The 20,490-nt window shown below is 52.8% G+C and overlaps 1 protein-coding gene across 1 annotated transcript in view; it reads right to left on the minus strand.

The window, feature by feature from the left end:
• Nucleotides 1-6,494: 6,494 nt before the first annotated feature.
• Nucleotides 6,495-20,490, minus strand: part of PTCHD2 (patched domain containing 2) — a 29,084-nt gene continuing 15,088 nt past the window's right edge. The window contains exons 9-20 of the mRNA XM_006866387.1: nucleotides 19,393-19,554; nucleotides 16,491-16,604; nucleotides 15,546-15,682; nucleotides 14,394-14,578; nucleotides 12,270-12,400; nucleotides 12,019-12,191; nucleotides 11,151-11,277; nucleotides 10,436-10,581; nucleotides 8,550-8,709; nucleotides 7,749-7,862; nucleotides 7,190-7,356; nucleotides 6,495-6,857 (exon numbers count right to left, since the gene is read on the minus strand). Of these exons, the coding sequence (XP_006866449.1) occupies nucleotides 6,495-6,857; nucleotides 7,190-7,356; nucleotides 7,749-7,862; nucleotides 8,550-8,709; nucleotides 10,436-10,581; nucleotides 11,151-11,277; nucleotides 12,019-12,191; nucleotides 12,270-12,400; nucleotides 14,394-14,578; nucleotides 15,546-15,682; nucleotides 16,491-16,604; nucleotides 19,393-19,554 (1,979 nt within the window). The remainder of the gene's footprint in view (nucleotides 6,858-7,189; nucleotides 7,357-7,748; nucleotides 7,863-8,549; nucleotides 8,710-10,435; nucleotides 10,582-11,150; nucleotides 11,278-12,018; nucleotides 12,192-12,269; nucleotides 12,401-14,393; nucleotides 14,579-15,545; nucleotides 15,683-16,490; nucleotides 16,605-19,392; nucleotides 19,555-20,490) is intronic.

Consider the following 20,490-nt stretch of genomic DNA (forward strand, 5'->3'; position numbering starts at 1 on the left):
ACTGGTACCTCTTGTAGTTTTCATGGTTACTGTCAAATCACCCCATGATGGTTGAACCAGTTTATACTCTCACTAGCAATATGTAAGAGAATTTGGTTCTCAAAGCCCTGCTCACAGAGTGTCATCAGACTCAGAATTTGAGACATTAGACAGGCATAAAATGACCTCCTGCCTTTGAAAACCTTTCATTGTATCTCAAGATAAAAGTCCAGACTCCTTGGGCAGACATGAGGGTGAGTACATCCTTGTCCTTTCTCGAGGGTTTATTGTCAGGCAGGGAGGTGGATGTGGATACAGCTCATTGGATAGAGAGAGACAGAATGTGAGACTCAATGTCCCAACAAAGTGCTGTGAGAGAGAAGAAGGAAGTCTTCATGGAGGAGGTGGGTATCTGAGCTGAGCATTGAAGGACAGATCAGACTTTCAGGGGAAGTTGTTGTTGTCGCTAAATGCCATCAAGTCCATACTGACTCATAGTGACTCTATGCACAACAGAACGAAACACTGCCCGATCCTGGGCCAACTTCACAATCGTTGCTACACTTAAGCCCATTGATGTTGCCACTTTGCCAATCCATCTCGCTGGGGATCTTCCTCTTTTTTTGGACCCTCCACTGAACCAAACATGATATCCTTCTCCAGAGACTGGTTCCTCCTGGCAATATGTCTGAAGTATGAGAGACGAAGTCTGGCTATCCTGGTTTCCAAGGAGCACTCTAGCTGCAATTCTTTAAAACAAAGATATGTTTGTTCTTTTGGCAGCCCATGGCACTTTTAAGATTTTCCTTCAACACCATAACTCAATTGCATCAATTCTTCTATGTTCTTCCTTATTTACTGTCCAGCTTTCACATGCATATGAGGTTATTGAAAATACCATGGCTTGAGTCAGATGCACCTTAGTCCTCAAGCTGACATCTTTGTTCTTTATTGAGGGAAAGAAATTGGAGCAGAGATTGGAAGGGGGTGGGAATATCTGTGGAGAGTGAGGATCCCAGAGTGACTGGGGCTTGAAAATGAGACTGGAAGGGGCTTTGGGCCAGGTCGTGAAGTGTCCCGTGAAAGAGCTGAGACAGTAGCCTGTAAATGCAAGCAACAATAAAGCCATGTGTGAGGACGTGTGGGTGGCCTCGGGGAGGGAGATGGATTAGTTAGGACTCTTGATGTAAAACAAAAGAAAACTTTACTCAAAGACTCTTAAGAATAAAGGAAATTTATTATTCGACTGTGTCAGTAAAAATCTGGGGTGGTTAGATTCAGGCATGGCTGGATCCAGGGGCTTAAGTGATGTCATCAGCAATCTGTCTTTCTCCCTGGCTCTGCATTCCTATGTTGGCCTTGATCCCAGGTAGGCCTCAAGATTTCCTCCTACAGCTTAGAAATCTTCACCAAAAGAGTGACTCTTGCTCAATAACTCGAACAAAAAGTTCCCTCATTGGGCCGACTCAATTGCCAAGGCCCGGAAGATGAAAAGACGGAACACAATGATGACCGAGTCTGAGCCCCATGCTGACCACCAGGTGGGGGTGTACATGGGGAATGGAGGGAGTCAGCTTCACCTGTACCACACAGGAAGACCCTCAAGGAAAAATTGGGGTGCAGAGACTAGAAGCAGAAGAAATGGACTTGTGTATGGGGACATATTACAAACAGGTGGGTGAAACCAGAGGTAGAGAGACCAAACAGAGACTATTAAAGTCCCAGATAGAAAAGACGAGGCCTTCTTGCCAGGGACCTTGTCATCAGGAGATGCGTTCCACCCACTGTTACATCCTGGCCCCGTGGCTGCAGCTGGATTTCACAGGACTTCTATGGGTTCCTAGGTGGCACAAACAGTTAAGCACTCAGCTACTAGCTGAAAGATTGCTGTTTTTGAATGCTCCCACCCAAAGTTGCCTAGAAAGACCTTGGTGTCTGCTTCTAAAAGGTCACAGCCTTGAGATCCCTATGTAGTACAGTTCTACTCTGCACACACGAATTGTCGTGTATTGCAATGGACTTGGTGACTGACAACAATTTCTGAAGCTTGGCTGTCAGAGGTAATGTATTTCACTCCACTGGGAGCTCCAGAAGGAAAAGAAGGTTTGGTTCTTCCTTGACGATGTTCTCTGCAGAGACCAGACTGGTCCGAGAATCCTGTGCAGTGGGACACTTCACAAGCTTTGCTTGGTTATATCTTTCTCTTGACTCACTTGGTAGTGATGGTGGTGGTATATGGCAGTCCTGTAGGACTGCCAGCCCCCTGAGATGGCCAGGCATTTCCTCTTGACCCAGCATGCCAGCCCCTTTTCTTGCTTGCTATCCCAAAAGGCCTCCAACTCCCGTTCCCTGTAAGATGCAGTGAACCCTTTCTTTTATGCCTAGAGCCAGCCTATGCGGGACTGTACTTTTGCAACTTCCAGAGGCAAACTCAAACCAAATCAAATCCATCACCTTTGAGTTGATTCCAACTCATAGCGACTCATAGGACAGAGTAGGACTGCCCCAGAAGGTTTCCAAACCTGTAATCTTTACAGAAGCGAACGGCCACATCTTTCTTCTATGGAGTGGCTGGTGGGTTTGAGCCACCAACCTTTGGGTTAGCAGCCATTTCAGTACAGCACTACTAGGACTCCTTTCTCAGAGACAAGGGGAAGTTTAAATCCTTTCAAATCTTAATGCACAAGCCACTTCCCTAAGGAGCCCCCAGCCAGTCCCTGCCTCATGGTTTACGCTTTCACTCACTATTCCCCCTCACAGCCCTCTAGTTGTAGTTGAATGCTTGGGTAATTGTGTATCAGTTATTTTCCCCACCATCTCTGGGGAGTGCAGACGGCTAACTTTCTTGGCTAATAACTGTAAAGTTGGAGGTTTGTATCCACCCTGAGGCACCTCAGGAAATAGGTTTGGAAAGACTTGCAAAAATCCTACGGAGCACTCTCAACACATGGGGCACTGTGAGGTGGAGTCACCTCAGTGACAACTGGATGTTTTTTTGTTTTTTTTTTTTTTTGGTTTGGCCTCTTTCCCTCACCTTGACTGCAAGGCCCCTGAGGTCCAGGTTGGTGTCTCTTTGTCCCTTTCTGTCACTGAGGACTGTAACAGAACCTGGAGTGTAGTAATGCTCAGTAAGTAGTTGTTGATCAAATGCATGAACAGACAGCAGCTCCCATGGGAAGTTGTCTGCTTGTTGGGTGCGGACAATAAGAAACAAGGGAGACTCCGAGATGACGGTCAGTGATGGTGGACACTGGGAACCCCTTGATACTAGGAGTTTCAAATCGTGCCAGGAAGAAATCAAGAGCTCCAGACATCCATCACTCCACTCCCTTCGCAGTTGCAGGTGATGATATTGAGGTCCAGAAGTACTCAGAGACTTGCTCAAGCTCAGTCAAGGTCATGTACACAAGGGTAGAGATAAAACTCGGATACCGGACTTTTGCCAGTGGGCTCAATCCAGCACTGCTTTGAGAGATTACGGTCCTTTTTCTCAGTGTGCCATATTTAGGATGAGTGTAGTAGAGGTAGAATCCTGGGCCCCTGTTTGCTGAACTGGCTGCTTCTGCAAGTCCAATCTGATTACAAGACAGTACAGACTCAGGAGCCCTTAGCCTTAGGTGGGAATCCCAGCTCTGTCATCCACAAGCTGTGTGACCTGAGGCCAGTTGCTTCATGGGTCTGCTTCCCTTTCTTTAGTAGTGAAGCAGATACAAACAAGTCCTTCTCTGCAGATGCTGTGAGGGTTCCTGATGAGTGTGTGGCAAGGGCCAGGGTCTGGGCCTGGGTGAGAGAAGCAGCGGCTTAAGGGAGCTTGATGGGTGATGGAGGCCTCTCCCCCTGGGCTCCCCTGGTGCCCTCTGCCCCTTCGGGAGATAATATCTGCATCTCCTCGCAGACCCAGGTTAAGTGCTATGCCCCAGCTAATGAAGAGCATCTCATTAACGCCAGGCAGAAGCTCATTAAAACTGTGAGCTGTGCATCAGTGGCAAATGAAGGTCAAAGTTCTTTGCATGGGAGTTAGAGTCTCTGGGACCCCATGGAACCAGAGCTCACACACACAAGATGCAGGGGCTTATTTGCAGGCAGACGGCAGTCAGAAGTGTGACAGGTTCCCAGACCTCCCCAGCGTTTACCCACATCCTTCCTCGGTCTCTGCCCTCGGGGAGGGGAGCAGAGTACTTCTGCTGGGAGTAAAACAGATTGGTCATCACGCAGGGACTTGAGGGACCAGGACAGGTAGAGTAAGAGAAAACAACCTGTAGTTCTGAATGGCATCCCAGAGAGCAGCCACAGGGGGTGGGGTGGGCAGGGGCCTGCCCAGCCAATGTGATTTGGGCACTCCCTTCCCTCCCTGCACCCTAGGATGCTCATCTGTAAAATCGGAACCAAACTTTGAGGAGTCACGATGGTCAATGAGATGATGGTCTTGATACAGCTGGAGACTCATTGGGATGAGTGTCCCCAGGGCCCTGCTGCCCTCCACCCAACACTCCACAGCCATCTGACGAGATAGAGGCCAATGGGGAAGAGAAACTGCTTCCTAAAAGTCAGGAAATGGGCTAAGTGAAGGAGTCTTGACCAAAGGGTAAGATTAGGGCTGCATGCAGATTCAAAGCAGATGTCTCCACCTCCATATCAAAACTAGGTTATTGGGGAGGGTGCAGGACACAGACGGGGAAATAGCAGTCTTTTTTCAGAGCACTTTGTCAGTTGTCCACATACCCTGTCCCACTGCTCTTACCTGGCCCCTCCCATGATCTTACCCATGTCCTCTAGCAGAGGGCCCCACAGGAGGGCTGCCCGAGACTGAGTTGAAGACTAGCTTGAATCCCCATCGGCAGCTTCACAGCTGTGGGGTCTGGAGCTCAGTCCTCCTTTGGTGGTGGTGGTGGTGGTAGTGGAGGGGACCCAGGGCTTAGGGTTCACAATAGGTCCACTGGAAAATGCTTCCATGTGAAGCACTGCACGTGTGCAAGACTTTCATTTTAGGTTCTCCTGAGGAGCGCCAGCCTGGGTGTTCCCCGGAAACCACCATCCCACTTGCAATGAGGGACTGGGCACTGGTCTTGGTTTCCACACATATAAAATGGGGATGACCACACCCAGCCTCAAAACGGAACGAGCTGATATATGCTAGATCAAGTGTGTCTGGCACAGGAAGTGCTACTGACTGGTGGTATCATTAACTGCTTGGTGTCTGTCTGACATACCTTCAACAAATACTTATCAAGCATTTGTTCCACACCAGGCATGCACTACGTGTGGGCACAGTGGTATACATCTGCCCTGCTCCCCCATCCCCCCCAGCTTCGACACCAAGGGAGCTGGCCTAGAGACCATCTCTTCCACCACCAGGGCCCTTCCGGCCTGGCCCAACCTGCTGTTCAGGTCCCTAAAGTCTAGGCTGCAAAGATCAGTGCCCAGGCACACTGGAGCTGCTTAGAAATGTCCCACCCTGAAGTTGAAGAAAGGCCTCTTAAAGAAAGGGGTCTCTTTGAATCTGCTCCCGGGGTGTGGCTCAGCAGTTCCCCTGCACTTCCCTGTTCTTCTGGGCCTAGTCCCACCCTTGGTATCAAGCGCTCAGGCTGGATGGTGTGCACATTCAGTCATTTCAATCTATAGAATACCATGGAGCCAGCAATACTTCAAATGCTTGTGTTAATGGTGGTGGTCTGCAGTTTCATTTCACTTTAACAGGAGCCATCTGCTGTGAACAGGAGGCAGACAGAGCCAGCTCCTCCCCTGCCCTCCTCAACATAAACCACCTCTGGAGTGGAAGTCAGGGAGATGGGGGCTCAAATCTGTGAGGAAGGCTGTGCTGAGGCCCCACAGCCCCCAGGAAGGATCTTAGAGGAGCCCGTGAGGTGGGGGCTATGGTAGGACATGCAGACCCCCAAGCCAGGCCCCTCTATCCTCTCTGGTCAGGACCAATAGACTGGGGAGGTCCACAGAGGCATAGAGTTGAGAGGAGAGTAAGACGGGATGGGGTGGGGTGGCAGGTCATGTCCTCGAACTGTGCTTTCTGCAAAATCCCCAAGGGAGGAGTAGAGGTTGGGAGGCAGCTCTGGCTTGCACACACAAGCTCTGGCTCTGTCATGGACACAGCTATAGGTCAGTCACTTTGTCTCTTGGTGCCTCAGTTTTCACATCTGTTGAATGGGTGATTCTAACACTCACATCAGAAAGCTGTGGTGATCACTGAAGCAATGTGAGTGCTTCCCAAACATGGAGGCGCTCTATGGTATGAAAATGGCCTGTTCCCATGGTAACTGGGGGCTGGGGAGGGTAGGCCCAATGTGGTTGTGTGAGGCGGTGGCCAGCGGCACCACCCAGCTCTGGCTCAGTGCTGTGATGAGGCAGTGTGGGTCCGCCTGGCGTGCCCTCAGCTCCCATGCTGGGCCACAGGGCGCCTCCCGGCCCAGGCCTGGGAACATTAACTAGCTGCAGTTCAAGGTCAGTGCCTCATCCGCCTCCTGCTGGGCCACAGGTGTGCCAAAGTCCGGCCCAGCGCAGGGCTATAGGGAGGCCCCGGTGGGCAGTGGGATCTTGTAACCGTTGTGGAGGAGCACGAGGCAGGTGCCCAGTCCCAGAGCCCCCGCCAGCAGGACAGCACCCAGAGCTTTGAGGAAGGAAGTTCTGGTACGGGTGAAGGAGCTGGGCGCCATGATGCCAAGCAGCGCAGTGCTGACGGTGAGCGTGTAGAGGATGGAGACACCCGTGTTGAGAGCCACAATCTTGCCAAATTTGGCAAAGGGGGCAATGATGCAGAAGAACAGGGGCACAGTGGCGATGACTGTGGTCAGGGCGCTGGAGACGATGGCCACGCCCACATGTCGCACAGCCTCCAGGGTACGCCACTGGCGCTGCGAGGGGAGGTCCTGGAGGTGGGTGAGAGGGGAAGCTAAGGGCTCAGAGCCTGGCATGCCCAGGGCTTGGACTCTGAGTAAGCACACACACACCTCTCAGGCCAACCTGGTGGGGGTAAATTACCATGAGTTGGAATTGACTCAGTGGTAACTAACAACATGTGACCAGAGTCGTGATGAAGATGGCCAGGCTGTGTCCCAGGCTGTGGCCTAGGTATGCACCCTGTGGGGCTTGGAGACCAGTTTGGGAAATCTCTGGTTGAGGGCAGGTTCTATGGGTGGCCAATCTCCTTGAAGGGTCCCTGAGCTGCACTGGGGTGGGGGAGGGTAAACAGGGTGCTTACCTCAGCCTGGTGGGGGGGCAGGTTTTCTCCAGCTAGCAGGTAGCCCTCAACCAGATGGACGCAGTAGTCTACGGAGGAGCCAACCAGGATGGATAGGGAAATGGCTTCTACAGCGCCCATCTCCCAACCGCTCCAGTACATGATGGTCACAACCAGGCAGACAATGCCTGCAGGTGAGGGTGGGGTGGGGCAGCGTTCAGGCAGGTTGCCAGGTCCCGCCCACACAGCCTGGAGGATGTGGGTGAGCTCAGAGGGCTCCTGGGGAACATGAGGTCCAGACTAGAGCCCCCACCTCAGGGGACAGGAAGGACAAGGAGGGTCAGGGCCAGAAAGCCAGGGGCCCAGGGAAGGGACAAAAGTGGCCACCTGGCAAAGCTTGCTCCCTGGAGGAGCACACAGCACGTAGGAACGCCAGCCTTGTGGCTGGCTGGCTGAGAGGGGTCGGGCGGGGGTAGGGAGTTGGGAAGGCTTTGTTAAAGGGGAGACTTGGCAGTTAAGGGGTTAGGAACTTGCTGGGTTGTTCCTGTCCCCATGGCCTGATGTGCCCCACCCCACATACCCAAGATGCTAAGGAGCACAGGCAGCAGCAGCAGAATGTGGGTGGTGAAGACGGCCACAGCAGCTACGCAGATGAGTAAGGAGAGCACCAGGCCATACAGGGCGCTCTGCACCCCTGCAAGGCGGGAGGAGAGGGGTCCTCAGCAGGGCTGCTGGTCTGCTTCACTCACCCGCCTCCAACCCACCTGGGAAGTCACAAGCTGTGTCACTTGGGACAAGCAACTTGACCTCTCTGTGTCTCCATTTCCTCATCTGTAAAATGAGAAAAATAGCACCTACCCCTAGAGGAGTCCTGGTGTGGTGCTGTAGGATAAACACTGGGCTATTCACTGCACGGTTGACAGTTAAACCTACCATCCTGTCCTTGGAAACCCTATACGGTGTTGTTATGGGATAGAACCAACTCTGTGGCACTTAACTCTGGTAGCGTCATAGATTAGAAGCTGAGCTGCTCGGTCAGCAGTTCAAATCTACCCCGCGCTTATGAGTCGGAAGCGACTCCACGGCACACCACCACCACCAGGTTCTTTAAGGAATGAACACAGGTGATGCCCTCGGCACAGCTGCTTTGTGATGATCACTACTGCTCTCTAGGCGGTCACGTTCAAGACCAGAGAACAAGGCAAGGACTCAATGTCCAGCCTCCCAGCAGGCTTCCTGTCAGTGTCATAGTGGTACCTGGGTTCTTGGTCAAGGCTGAGAAGGTGGCAAGAGTTTGTGCCCCTGGATCAGGTCCCTTCCCGCAGACACTGCAGTAGCAGACACTGCAGTAGCCCCTTCATCTCGCCAGACCCCCACTCGCCTATAATCTCCATGAAGATCTGTTTCCAGTGTTCGCAGGTCTGGAAGCCATGGCGCAGGGCCGAGCCCTCGGGAAACATCTTCAGCTGCTGTTGCAGGAAACTCTCCCAGCGCAGGTAGTCGGAGTAGGTCTGGAAAGAGGACTTGCCCTTGTATGTGGTCTGTGGGGGACAGATGCTAGTGAGAGGAGCTGTGGGGGTGGGGGTGGGGTTCTGGAGACCAGTCATCCTCCCAAAGTGATGGCTGGTTTGGGTCAGTGGCCAACTCTGCACACATTGTTCCCTCTGCCCACATCCTTTACGGCTCGCTGGTGAACCTGTCTCCTCCAGGAAGCCCTCCTTGATGCCCCAAGATGGGCCTCCTGTGGGCTCTTCATCCCTTAGCACTTCCCCAGTACAGCTTGTCACATGGAAAGGTGGCTGTCTGGCAACCCATCTGTGGCCAAGTTAGACTGTGATCACTGTGCCCTACCCCAAGGGGTGTCCAGGGACTGACAAAGGAAAGAACTCTGCTCTGAATTTGATATCTGTGTTCTTGCTCACTCAATTCTACTCTGGTGTGGGTGTGTAGGGGGTCACTTAGGAAGCAGCTTGTTGAGGGTTTGCAGAGGAGTCTCTGGGTCCTTTTGGCTGGTGGTACAGATAATGGGAAGGCAGGCAGGGCTGGGGGCCAGAGAGCAAGAGTCGCCTGTATCCTTCTCATTACTCTTACTTCCAAGTATGTTCACACGCTAGTCCACAGTTTCTTCTCATTCATGCTGTGGAGGGAGGCCAGGATCTTTAACCCTGTTTTATAGATGAGGAAAGCAGTTGCCTCCATGTCCATTTCTAGGAGTCCCTGTGTGGTGCAAATGGTTAATGCACTCAGCTGCTAACGGAAAAGTTGGAGGTTTGAGGCCTCCCAGAGGTGCCTCAGAAGAAAAGTCTACTCTGACACACATGGTGCCTTCATGAATTGGAATCAACTTGACAGCAACTGGTTTCTGGTTATGGATGAGGAACTTGAGACCAGAGGGGCTGAGAGATTTGCTGAGGGACACAGGGCACATGAGGATCACACAAGGACTAGGACTGGGTCTCCACAGGCAGGTGGGATAGTCCTGACCAGCTTCACGGAGTGAGGGGCGTGGACAAGAGGCCCTGCACCCTTTGGCAGAATCCAGGGGGTGTCCAGAGGTAATAGAAGCAGCGGTGAGGTGTGGGGTAGGTGGCCAGCTGTCTGCTTTCAAGAAGCTCTTTGAGGAAGTCAAGCATCAGGTCTCCCATGATGACAGGGCATGTCCTAGACTTACCAAACCCCATGCCCACCTGCCCCTAGGGTCCAGAGACTGTAAATGACATAGACCTGGGGCTGGAGGCTATTGTGGATTGAACAGGTGTCCACCGACCTATAGAATTCCTGGTCCATGTACCTGTGGATGTGACCCTGTTTAGAAAATGGGCTTTCTTTTGTTACATTAATGGAATGCTAGAGTAGGGTGAGTCCTAAACCTCATCACTTCAGAGTTAGAACAGATTAGTCAGAGATACCCAGGTGAGGATCAGCTACAAGTCAAGGAACCAAGGACCCCCAGGGCTGCTGACAAGGAAGGAAGCCCTTCTGGGGGCTTTTAGCCTCGACTGTGAGCATAAATTCCTGTTCTATAAGGTCACTCATTGCAGCACTAGCTAACTGAGACAGTGGGAGGGAGGGATGGTGGTGGCAGTCTGGGTGGTTGAAGGAGCAAAGCTCTGCAGTCAGACAGACCTAGCCATGACCCTGAACTTGGGCAAGTCACATCAGCTCTCTGGAGCTCAGCATCCCCCTCTAAAGAGTGACTTCTCGGATATGGGACTAAGGAGCATCAGTCAGAGGGGACCACACGAGACATGGGGCTGCCTGGCTCACCGACTCAAAGGCCATGGAGATCCACTGCACGCGGCCCTCTTTGACGCCCACTGCTCCATGGGACAGTTGCCCTGGGAGTAGGTTGGGTTCAGGCAACTCCTTGCATTCAGGGTGCAACATCTGCAGGAAGGAGGAGATGCTGTAGCCTGTGGGAGAGGACGAGATGGGGTCAGAAGAGACTGTAGTCTGCAGGAGAGGAAGAGAGGGTTCAGGAGAGGCTAGAGCCTACAGGAGAGGATGACAAGGGGTCAGGTGGAATGTTGGAGGACTGGTCCTGGAGGGGGGTTGGAAATACTAGGAGAGCACCCCTTCCCCTTCTCATCCCACCTGTGACATCTGTGTGGGTGTGTGGGTGGGAGAAGGGCATGCACCTTTTGGATTACAGCTCTCAGATTTAACAGACAGTTATGACCAACATCAATGTCACTGTGAAACCTGCAGGGCACATTTGTCACTGGAGTAGAAATGACATTTTATACCCTCTTGGGGACAGCCCCTGTCCCCAAATCTGGAACAGCTGCTTCTGCAGCCAGGATGGGCAGGTGCACCATTCCCCACTATGTGTGTGCTGTGATGTCAGACCCATGCATGGCCTACTCTCATCTGGAAAACACCTGAGCACTCACCCCCACCCTGGGTGGGCACCCACATACCAGGCACACATGGGCCTCCCCAGCCCCGGCCCTCCCAGGGGCTAAGCCCAGGCTTCACACACCTGAGGGCAGGCACTGGGCCCCGCCTGGCTTCACCAGCTCTGTGTTCCCCCCGATGGCCTTGCAGAGACGACACAGGTGCCCAATTTCTTTGAAGAGGTCGAAGCTGCTGTCATAGATGACGCTGCCCTTTCCCAAGGAGACACAAGCCAGTGCGGCCACTCAGTGAGAGGGGGCCTGTGCCCAGGCCCGCCTCACACCCCACACCTGGTGAGCCCCTGCAGGAGCTCCTCACATACCTTCCACATGATCACCCACTCTGCCTCCAACCACACCCTCCCTGATCCAACCTGCCACCTGTCTGTCCTACACAGGTACCTCAGCCCCCCACCCGACTTTTGCTCACACTCTTCCTACTCAGAGGCTCACTCTGTTCCCCGCAGCTGGCCAGCCAAGTCCTCCTGCTCTCCAATGTCTCTGCGGTCTCCTCCCACCCGCTCTGACTCAGTCCTGCTCCCTAGTGAGTCCATGTATGAAATCCCTGTACACTCAATTCTGCTTCCAAAGGCAGGACTGATGGCCACAAGTTCTGAGTACCCATCACATGTAAGCACGAAAGGAAGGAGAGTGGAGAGCGCCAAGGCTAAGGCTGGGGGGCACAGAGGAGGGCAGCCCACTCCAGGGACAGGAGGCTCATCCTCGAGTACTTCCCTCATCTGCCACACCCTTCATGTGAGGGCCAGAAGTGTACAGATTCCTGGGTGGCTCCGAGGTCAGCCCTGCTCAGACCTTGACAAACAGGGGACCCACGTACAGCCTGGCTGGGATGCAAGTGCAATGAGGAGCCAGGCTGCTGGCCTGTGGGCTGGTCCTTATTTGCAAGCCTGTGGGAGCGGGGCCCTCCTGCCTGCCTGAAGCGGGCCTGTGTACCGGGTCTCCGATGACGTGGTTATCCACCTGCCGGGTGCGGTTGATGCCAATAATGCCAAAGACCACAAAGACCATGGCTCCTGTGTCTACCAGTGGCCGCACAGCAGGCTTCCCGCAGCCCGTGTTCACACAGGGGTTGAAGCCGAAGGTGGCTGAGAGGTGGGCCTTGGGGACTACAAAGACGGAGACAGAGTTGTGAGTAAAGTGGGCCCAGTCCCCCAGGTCCTCATCGTAGCGTCCTTCACACGTACCTTTCTCACTGGGCACATAGAAGAAGCCTCTGGTAGGACCATCAGGGCCGGAGCTGAGCAGACAGCCGGGAGGGGCCGTGCACACACGCCCATGGAATGGAGGCTTGTGGGACTGGGCAAAGTAGAGCTTCCTGTGGAGGCAAGGGAGGCCAGGGCTGAGGCCGGGCACCCACGGATAGCTCCAAGGGCTAGAAGGTGCAGGAGACACACTTGGGCTCTCCCACAGGGTCTTGGTCTGAAGCTGGGGCTGGAGGAATGCTCAGAGCTGCATGTTTGGAGGTTTGGGTCTAGTCTTCTAAGGTTACTGCGTGACCCTGGGTCAGGACCCTTCCCCTCTCTGGGTCTCAGTCTCCTTATCTGTGGCATGAGGCGTGGAGACGAGCAATTTTTCTCAAGTATTCTCCAGGAAGTCTAAGAGTCTAAGAGCTTTGGGGCCCCCTGCTCAGTAGCCCCCAGGCCTGCCTCAACCTCCACAGTAGGGAACCTGTAGATCTGCTTGAAGAAAGGGTTCCACTGCCAACTAGAAGAATAGCTTGCTAGCCATTGGAGTTGATGTTCCTCAAGGTTCTTTCTCCAATGTTCTAAGCTCACCTAGACAGTCTGACCCCTGGTCACTGATGTGTGTGTGTCCTGGGCTCAGGAGAGCACAGGGGGAGATAACTGCACTAGACTTGGAAGGCCTCAGTGAGAGCCATCTTGGTCATCCCCATCTCCAAATTGCACTTTGTGGCCCCAAGCCAGAGTTCAGCTTTGTGTGGGTGCCCAATGCCTGAAGACAGTTTCCTGCCAGAGACCATGTTTCCCACACATCACGGGCAAAGGCCCAGCACTGCTGGTCTCTACCAGGACAGCTCTGGGTGTTTCTTTCAGAGCACACATGGAGGCTTGTTATAACCTTGCTGCTCCCGTGCTGTGTGTCTGTGGGACAGACAGCCTGAGGGCAGGAGCCACATCTGTCCTGTCATCCTTCTAGGGCACAGAGTCAGTGTTTGTTTTTTGTTAGAGAATGAAGGATGAGAAAGCAGACCCTCGGCTAATAGGGACTGCATGGATACATGAACGTAGGGCCACATGTGGAACAGTGCGGGTGAAAGTGAAGAACAGATGCCCAGCTGGCGCGGAGAACCTGTGAGACACAGAAGCACTCCAGGTACTAGGCAGGGGTGGAGTATACAGTAGGTCAATACAACAGGCACAGCCCCTCCCCTCATTGGCCCTACAGTCTAAAGGAGAGGAACATCAAATACTTTCAAAGTTAACTAGGTAGTTCGAGTGTGGAGAGGAATATGCTCATTCATTCATTCATTCATTCATTCAAGTATTTATTGAGAACTTGCTAGATGCTGAAGTGACAGCCTCCAACAAAACAGCCGAGGCCTGGTAGCAGAACGGCACATGCTCCTGAGGTAACCCAGCAAGATCGGTGTGATTTCAGGAGGTGATGGGGGCCAAAGAAGAGAGCAGCAGGGAGAACTGTGCAGAGAGGGACTGGGAGAGGCTACTCAGATGCAGGAAGGTTCTGGCCAGGATGGCCTCTCCTAGGAGGTGACGTTTGAGAGGGACCTGAATCTCGAGCAGGAACCACACGAGTTGGGGAGAGCAATTCAGTCAGAAGGAATGGCAAGTGCAAAGACCCTGCAGTGCAAATGTGCTTAGCCTAAGATGGCTGTGGAGACATCAAAAGGAAGAGTGGTAGATGGAGGGTGGGGAGCAGATCCTGGATCCGCCATCTTTGCCAGTGTGCCTGATCCCCAGCCCTGGGCAGAGATGTATATGAACAGGTGTGTGGAAAAGGACCAACCAAACCAAACCCAGCCGCTGCCGTCGAGTCGATTTTGACTCATAGAGACCTTACGGGACAGAACTGCCCAGAGAGTTTCCAAGGCTGTAAATCTTTATGGGCGCAAACTGCCACATCTTTTTCCTGATGGGTTTCAATCACCAACTTTTCTGTGAGCAGCTGAGTGTTTAACCACTGCAGTACCAGGGCTCCTTGTGGAAATGGACAGGGGTCTTTTCAAGGTGCCTGCTGGCATCTCTTGTGCGTGCACGCCTGTGTCAGAGAGAGAAGGTGGCAAACAGTGGGCCCGCCTGGTAGACAGGACAAATCTGCAAGGTTGTTACCGGCTGTGCTGCTGCTCCTTGGCGGCCGCAAAGAAACTGAAGTCAAACTTCCAGCCCCGCTTGGCGTCGCAGGCCAAGGTCGTCACCATCCACTTTCGGGAGGGGCTCGCCGCCTGGAGCAGCCCTACTGTAGACATACAAGCGGTCAGCTTCTTGGTGAAGTTACCAAAAGGCGCTCTATACACCTAAGCAGTGAATTGACAGAGACAAGACACGTGACTCCGGGAGGCTGCCTCGGCCTGGGCCCAGCCTCAGGCTCCGTCCCCACCCTCCTCAGCAGGTCCCTACCCTGTCCCAGTCCCCAGGGTAGGGGACAGAGCCCTGGGCAAAGGCTCAGGAGGCCTGGGTTCAAGTTTGAAGATTGGGCAAATCCTTTCCTCTCTGAGCCTCATTCCTTCTTCCACCAAAATGTTCACTAAGCTGATGGTTAGGACGCCTTCAGATTCTAGTGAGGCTGTGGATCAAACGCTTGGGATGATGAGATCAAAGATCAGTGGGCAGGGGGGAGAGGGCAAAAGGATAAACTGGCCAGGACAGGACTCCACAAGGATAGAGACGGAAGCCGTGCATTAAGTTAGAGGGAAAGGTTTCTAGGCAGTGGGAATGGATGATGCTAAGGCTCAGAGTCAGCGGCAAATCTTCAGTGCCCTGAACAAGCTGGCACATGATGGGTGTAACAGTGTTAAAGAAACACACATGATCTCTAAAAGAGGAAACCAAAGCTGGGATTATTCCTGAAAGCTGGGGGGCTGGAGCAGCTGCCAAAAGCAAGAATATAATTAATGGTCATCACATAAACAAGTTATGTATTGCACAGGCCTGACTTCATGTACCACCCAGCAGCCCTGGCTGGTATTTGTCATATCCCCATTTTATAGATGAAGAAACTGAGGCTCAGAGAGACTAAGCAATCTGCCTAAAGATAGACCATTTATAAATGGCAGCGCCAGAACTTGAACCCAGGTCTGGTCGACTCACAAGTCCATCCTGCCACCGACCTGGCTGACAGGGGTGGGGTGGGGCATCTCTGACTAGAGCAGCTCCATCTTCAGAGCCTGCCTTCCCTTCCCACTTGGCCCAGTGCCTTGGTAGTGACCTTGAGATCCCTCCTCCCCACTCTTCAACATTCACTTCATGACAGCCTGGGCTCACCTGGAAGGAGGGCAGCTCTCCATCTCCAGGGGACAGGCTCTGCCAGGGGGCAGGCAGGCTGGTATTGAGGGAGAGCCTGTAGACAGCAGGGTGTCCTTTACTCTTCACCTTGGAAACATATACCGTACCCAGGATCTCTAGGGAGCAAAAGGGGAATGGAGGGGTGGACAGTTACCTCCACTGGCTCCCCTGACAGGCCTCCTCTCCCAGCGCTGGCTTCAACCCTCTCTATGGGACCAGGCATGTGACAGTGAGAGTGTTGGTAGGGATACTGGGAGTGATGGTGGTGGTGTTGTGAAGTGCCATTGAGTCAGTTCCAACTCATAGAGACCCCGTATAGGGTTTCCAAGGAGCAGCTGGTGAGTTTGAACTGCCGACCTTTTAGTTCAAACCAACCTTGCAGTCCAGCACATTAACCTGCAGCACCACCAGGATGTGACGGTAGAAGCTGTGAAAATGTCCAGTGAGGGGCTAGGGTTGTGCCAGAGGTGCCAGTGATGAACAACAGTGTAAACAGTGTGGCCGGTGCTGTACCGACAATGGTGGGGACAGAGCCAGGGACAATGCCATGGGTACGTACAGAACTGCCCCATGCTGCAGGTGGAAGGGGACTAATGCCCACAGTATACTGTCCAAGCACCCCTGCTGATGGAGATCCCAACAGGGACGAGTCACCTCTGAGCTTCAGGACATCCCCTCCTCATGCCAGTCTAGGACATTCAGAATAGGCGAACTGGCCTATAGGGTGAGTTCCAGAAATACCAGACCAGGTTGGGGGGTTGCCCAGGAGAGCCCCTGGGAAGGAAGGCTGGAGCCTGTACTCACTCCCTCAGGTGCCCCCTCAATGACCCAGTAATACCAGCTCTCATCCTCTGGGGCCAGTCCTAAACTAAGAATAAATTTTACCAACACCCCAATCCCACCAGCCCACACTCTCCCACTGACCGTGCTGGGCAGCCTCAGGTCTGTTAGCCCAGGGCACCCCTGAGCCCCGCTTCCTCTTCTCCAGGGATGTCCGGATGTTGTTCTGCAGGCTACGGGGTTTCTCCTGGAACAGACCTGCCCCCCACGAGGGAAGGGCAAAGGGATTGAGATCTGTAACAGCCCCAGGAGTATGCCCCCAGGGTCCTCAGCCTTAAGGGTGTCGGGAGTGGAGTCAAGAGTCTGAAAGGAACTAGACAAAACTCAAAAAAATATCAAGTATTGATTTTCTAGGCAGCCTACACCAAAAGAAAGACAACATCTAATTCAGGCCAGAGAGAGACATTCTGAAGTTTTCCTGTGCCTCACTCTCCTTATCTGTCAAATGGGTGCTTCCCAGAGGGTGGCGGAAGGCCTAAAGGAGATGCTGCATCTCATATCCTTAGCAAGGTGCCTGGGATATGGTAAATGCTCAATTGTTGTTGTTGTTAAGTGCTGTCATGTCAGTTCTGACTCAGTGACCACGTATAGGGTTTCCGAGGAGGGGCTGGTGAGTTTGACCCGCCAACCTTGTGACCCAAACCACCTTGTGACTCACACTGACCTTGAGGTCAAGTACTTATCCTCCAGCGCTACACTAGGACTCCAAATGCTCAATACACAGAAACAAATGGAACTGGGACTTTATCAGGGAGCAGGGGTGATGGAAGACAGTCTCCTTTCACCCCAATTTGTTTTGTTTTGTTTTAAATGAGAGACATCCTACAATGAAAAGTTTTTAATTTTCACAACAATCCTTGTTAAGTGTCATCGAGCCAGTTCTGACTCACAGAGACCTTGTATAGAGTTTCCTAGGAGCGGCTGGTAAATTGGAACTGTTGACCTTGTAGTTCAGACTGACCTTGCTGTCTAGTGCTTATCCTACAGCACCACACCACAACAATCCTAAGAGCTTGCAATTATTAACCCCACCTAAAAGAGGCAAGTGGTTACGAATCGGGCTGCGAACCCCAAGGTCGGCAGTTCAAAACTACCAGCTGTTCCGCGGGAGAAAGATGAGGCTTTCTGCTCCTGTAAAGATTTATAGCCTCAGAAACCCTGTGCAGGGTTGCTATGAGTCGGAACTGACTCCATGGTACTTAATAACTACAACAAAAGAGGCAAAAACGGACCTCTGGCAGCGTAGTGGTCGCGAGTCGGGCTGCTAATCTCAAGATCAGTAGTTTGAAACTACCAGCCATTCCAGGGGAGAAAGATGAGGCTTTCTGCTCCCTTAAAGATTTACAGCCTCGGAAACCCTATACAGGGTTGCTGTGAGTCAGAACTGACTCCATGGCACACCACCACCATCACCAAAAGAAGAGAAAACTGAGGATCCAAGAGGCTATGTGACCTGTACAAGATCACATGACTTGAAAGAGGCAGAGTCCCCTTAGGACCCCATCTTCCTGCTCCTATGACCCTTGCCCGTCAATCTGGACTCATGCTGACCCCTTGTGTTTCATAGCAACTGCTCCATGGGGTTTTCAATGGCTGTGATCTTACAAAAGTAGATCACCAGGCCTTTCTTCTGCCTATGATATGAAAAGGTCCCTTTAAGAGGGACTCTAGGGTCTTGGGGTGGGGTTCTGGCTAGGAGCCTGGCTCTCCTCTAGATGTGGCCTAGGTACTTTGGGGCCATCCTGGTGTTTGTCTATCTGTGAGCAATAGGGTTTCTTGACTCCTGGCCCTGAAGCCACAGTGATTCGGAGTGTGGTTTGTCCACCAGGCAGATGGGGAGAGGAACTGGGGTTGTGGCCGGGGCTGGCTCCAATTTAAGAGGGGCTCGGGCACCTCTCAGCTGCAGTCAATTATCATGTATTTGGCTAATGCCATTATCAAGGGGAAGGGCAGGTTAATCTGAACACCGCCCTAATTTAATGAAAGCAATTACAGCAGTCAGTAGACCTTCTCCCATGAGCTAGAAGGACTCGCCCCAGCATCTTCTCATCTGGTTTCTCAAGGCCCCGGCAAAGCGGTGTAACCTTGGGTCAACTTCCCCACTTCCTATCTGATCTCAGGCTCCTCTGGGTAAGGGGAGGGCATGGACCAGACTATCTTGAAGACAAGGAGTGCCTTGCACTTGTCCCTTCACTCAGCCTGCCACCTACTCTCAGCACCACACAGATCTCAGCTCTAAAAATGTCCTGACTCCACTGCCATTCACCAGCCTCCTACCTGGTCAGTTTCTACATCCACACAGCAGCAAGGGGGCCCATCATGGCTCCACTGGTTACCACAATCATCCTTCTCAAACACAGCCCTGGTCTTTCCTACCTCTGGTGCTCCCCTCCCAGTCTGGCTAAGTCCTTTCCAGTCTTCCAGTGTCTAGTCAGATGCCATCTCCTCCAGAAAGCCACTCTAGTCTATCACGCTGGCCTGGCCCCACACTGGAATGGGACCTCAGGAGGTCTGCCTCTCCTGTCCACTGTTGTCTTCTCATAGCCAGCACATTGTTGTTGTTGTATGCCGTCAAGTCATAACGACCCTGTATAGGGTTTCAGAGAGCACCTGATGGGTCTGAACTGCTCATCTTGCGGTTAGCAATCTAGTGCTTAGCCTACAGCACCACAACAAAAACCTAATCTCACTGCTGCCAACAAGCATCTGACTCACAGTAACCCCATGTGTTACCGAGTAGCCCCACTCCACGGGGCTGTCTTAGCTGTAATCTTAATGGAGGCAGATCACCAAGGCTTTCTTCAGGGGGTTCGAACTGCCAGCCCACCCACCCCAGTAAGGACCCATCTAACGAAATGTGGAGGTTCTGCGGTTCAGTGTTCAGTGAGTTAAGGAAGCCACATGGTGAGCCCAGGCCCACAGCCCTGAGACATGGGCTCCAAAGGGCGCCAGGGGTCCATCAGGGAACCTGGCTGCAAAGCCTCACCTGAGCACGTGATGCAGGAAATGCCCTCTGCACTGAGGTTGTACTTCAGGTCCAGCAGCACCTGGATGTTGGTGTCGGGTCGGAAGAGCAGCGGAGCCCGGCTGGCGGGGCGGAGCCGGCTGGCAAACACCAGGGATAGGATGAGGATGGAGACAAAGAGTCCTGAAGGGAAAGAGCACAAAGTGGGTGGGCTGGGGCCCCCAGGAGCCCTGGACAGAGCTGCTGCTGCTGCTGCTTTTATGGGGTGCCAGGGGTGTCACAAGGAAGGGGACAGAGGCATGGAAGATGCTAGGGATGGACCTCCAGGGGCAGGGACTGGCTGCTATGTATGCTGTTACTTGTGAATGTTCCTGCAGAAAGAAGATCCACCCGTCCTCCTGCTGCTGTTTTGTTGTTGTTAAGTACCATCGTAGTTCCTACCAAGTCTGCCCCCCCCAACTCATGATGGACCACTGTGATCCACAGGGTTCTCAGTGGCTGATTTTTTAAAGTAGATTGCCAGACCTTTCTTCCTAGTCTATTATGTCTGTCAGCTCTGCTGAAGCCTGTTGAGAGTCACAGCAGTACACAAGCCTGCACAGAGGAGTGGCGGCTAAGCATGGTGCGCTGGCTGGGAGTCAGACTTGGAAGTTCATCTGCAGGAGCGGGAAGGTCAGACTGTAAGTAAGAACTCCCCTCTCCCATGGAACCACCACTGACCTCCCTCCCTCTCCCACTTAATGAAGAGCTGGACACTCACTTAATCTTTACACAACCCTCAAATACTGTTAATGACAACAGCCCTTAACACTTACTAAATATTTACTTTGTGTCACACACTTGGTTAAGTTCTTTACACATATTATCATGTTCAACCCTTATAACTACCTTACTAGACAGAAACTTTTACCGTCCCCAATTTGCACAATAGGAGACTGAGGCTCAGAGTGACTGATCTAGTCAAGGGTGCATAGTGAGGATGTGGCAGAACTGGGATTCAGATCCAGCGGAGCACAGATACCTTGGTCATGAGGATTGGCCCAGAGTAGATGGTTAGTGAACAACACTGATTGCAGGGCCATTCTACCCAGGGAGGCGAGGCTTAGGGAATGAGATGCC

The sequence above is a fragment of the Chrysochloris asiatica genome, unplaced genomic scaffold, assembly GCF_000296735.1.
Source record: "Chrysochloris asiatica unplaced genomic scaffold, ChrAsi1.0 scaffold00090, whole genome shotgun sequence".
In the NCBI taxonomy this organism is placed as follows: domain Eukaryota; kingdom Metazoa; phylum Chordata; class Mammalia; order Afrosoricida; family Chrysochloridae; genus Chrysochloris; species Chrysochloris asiatica.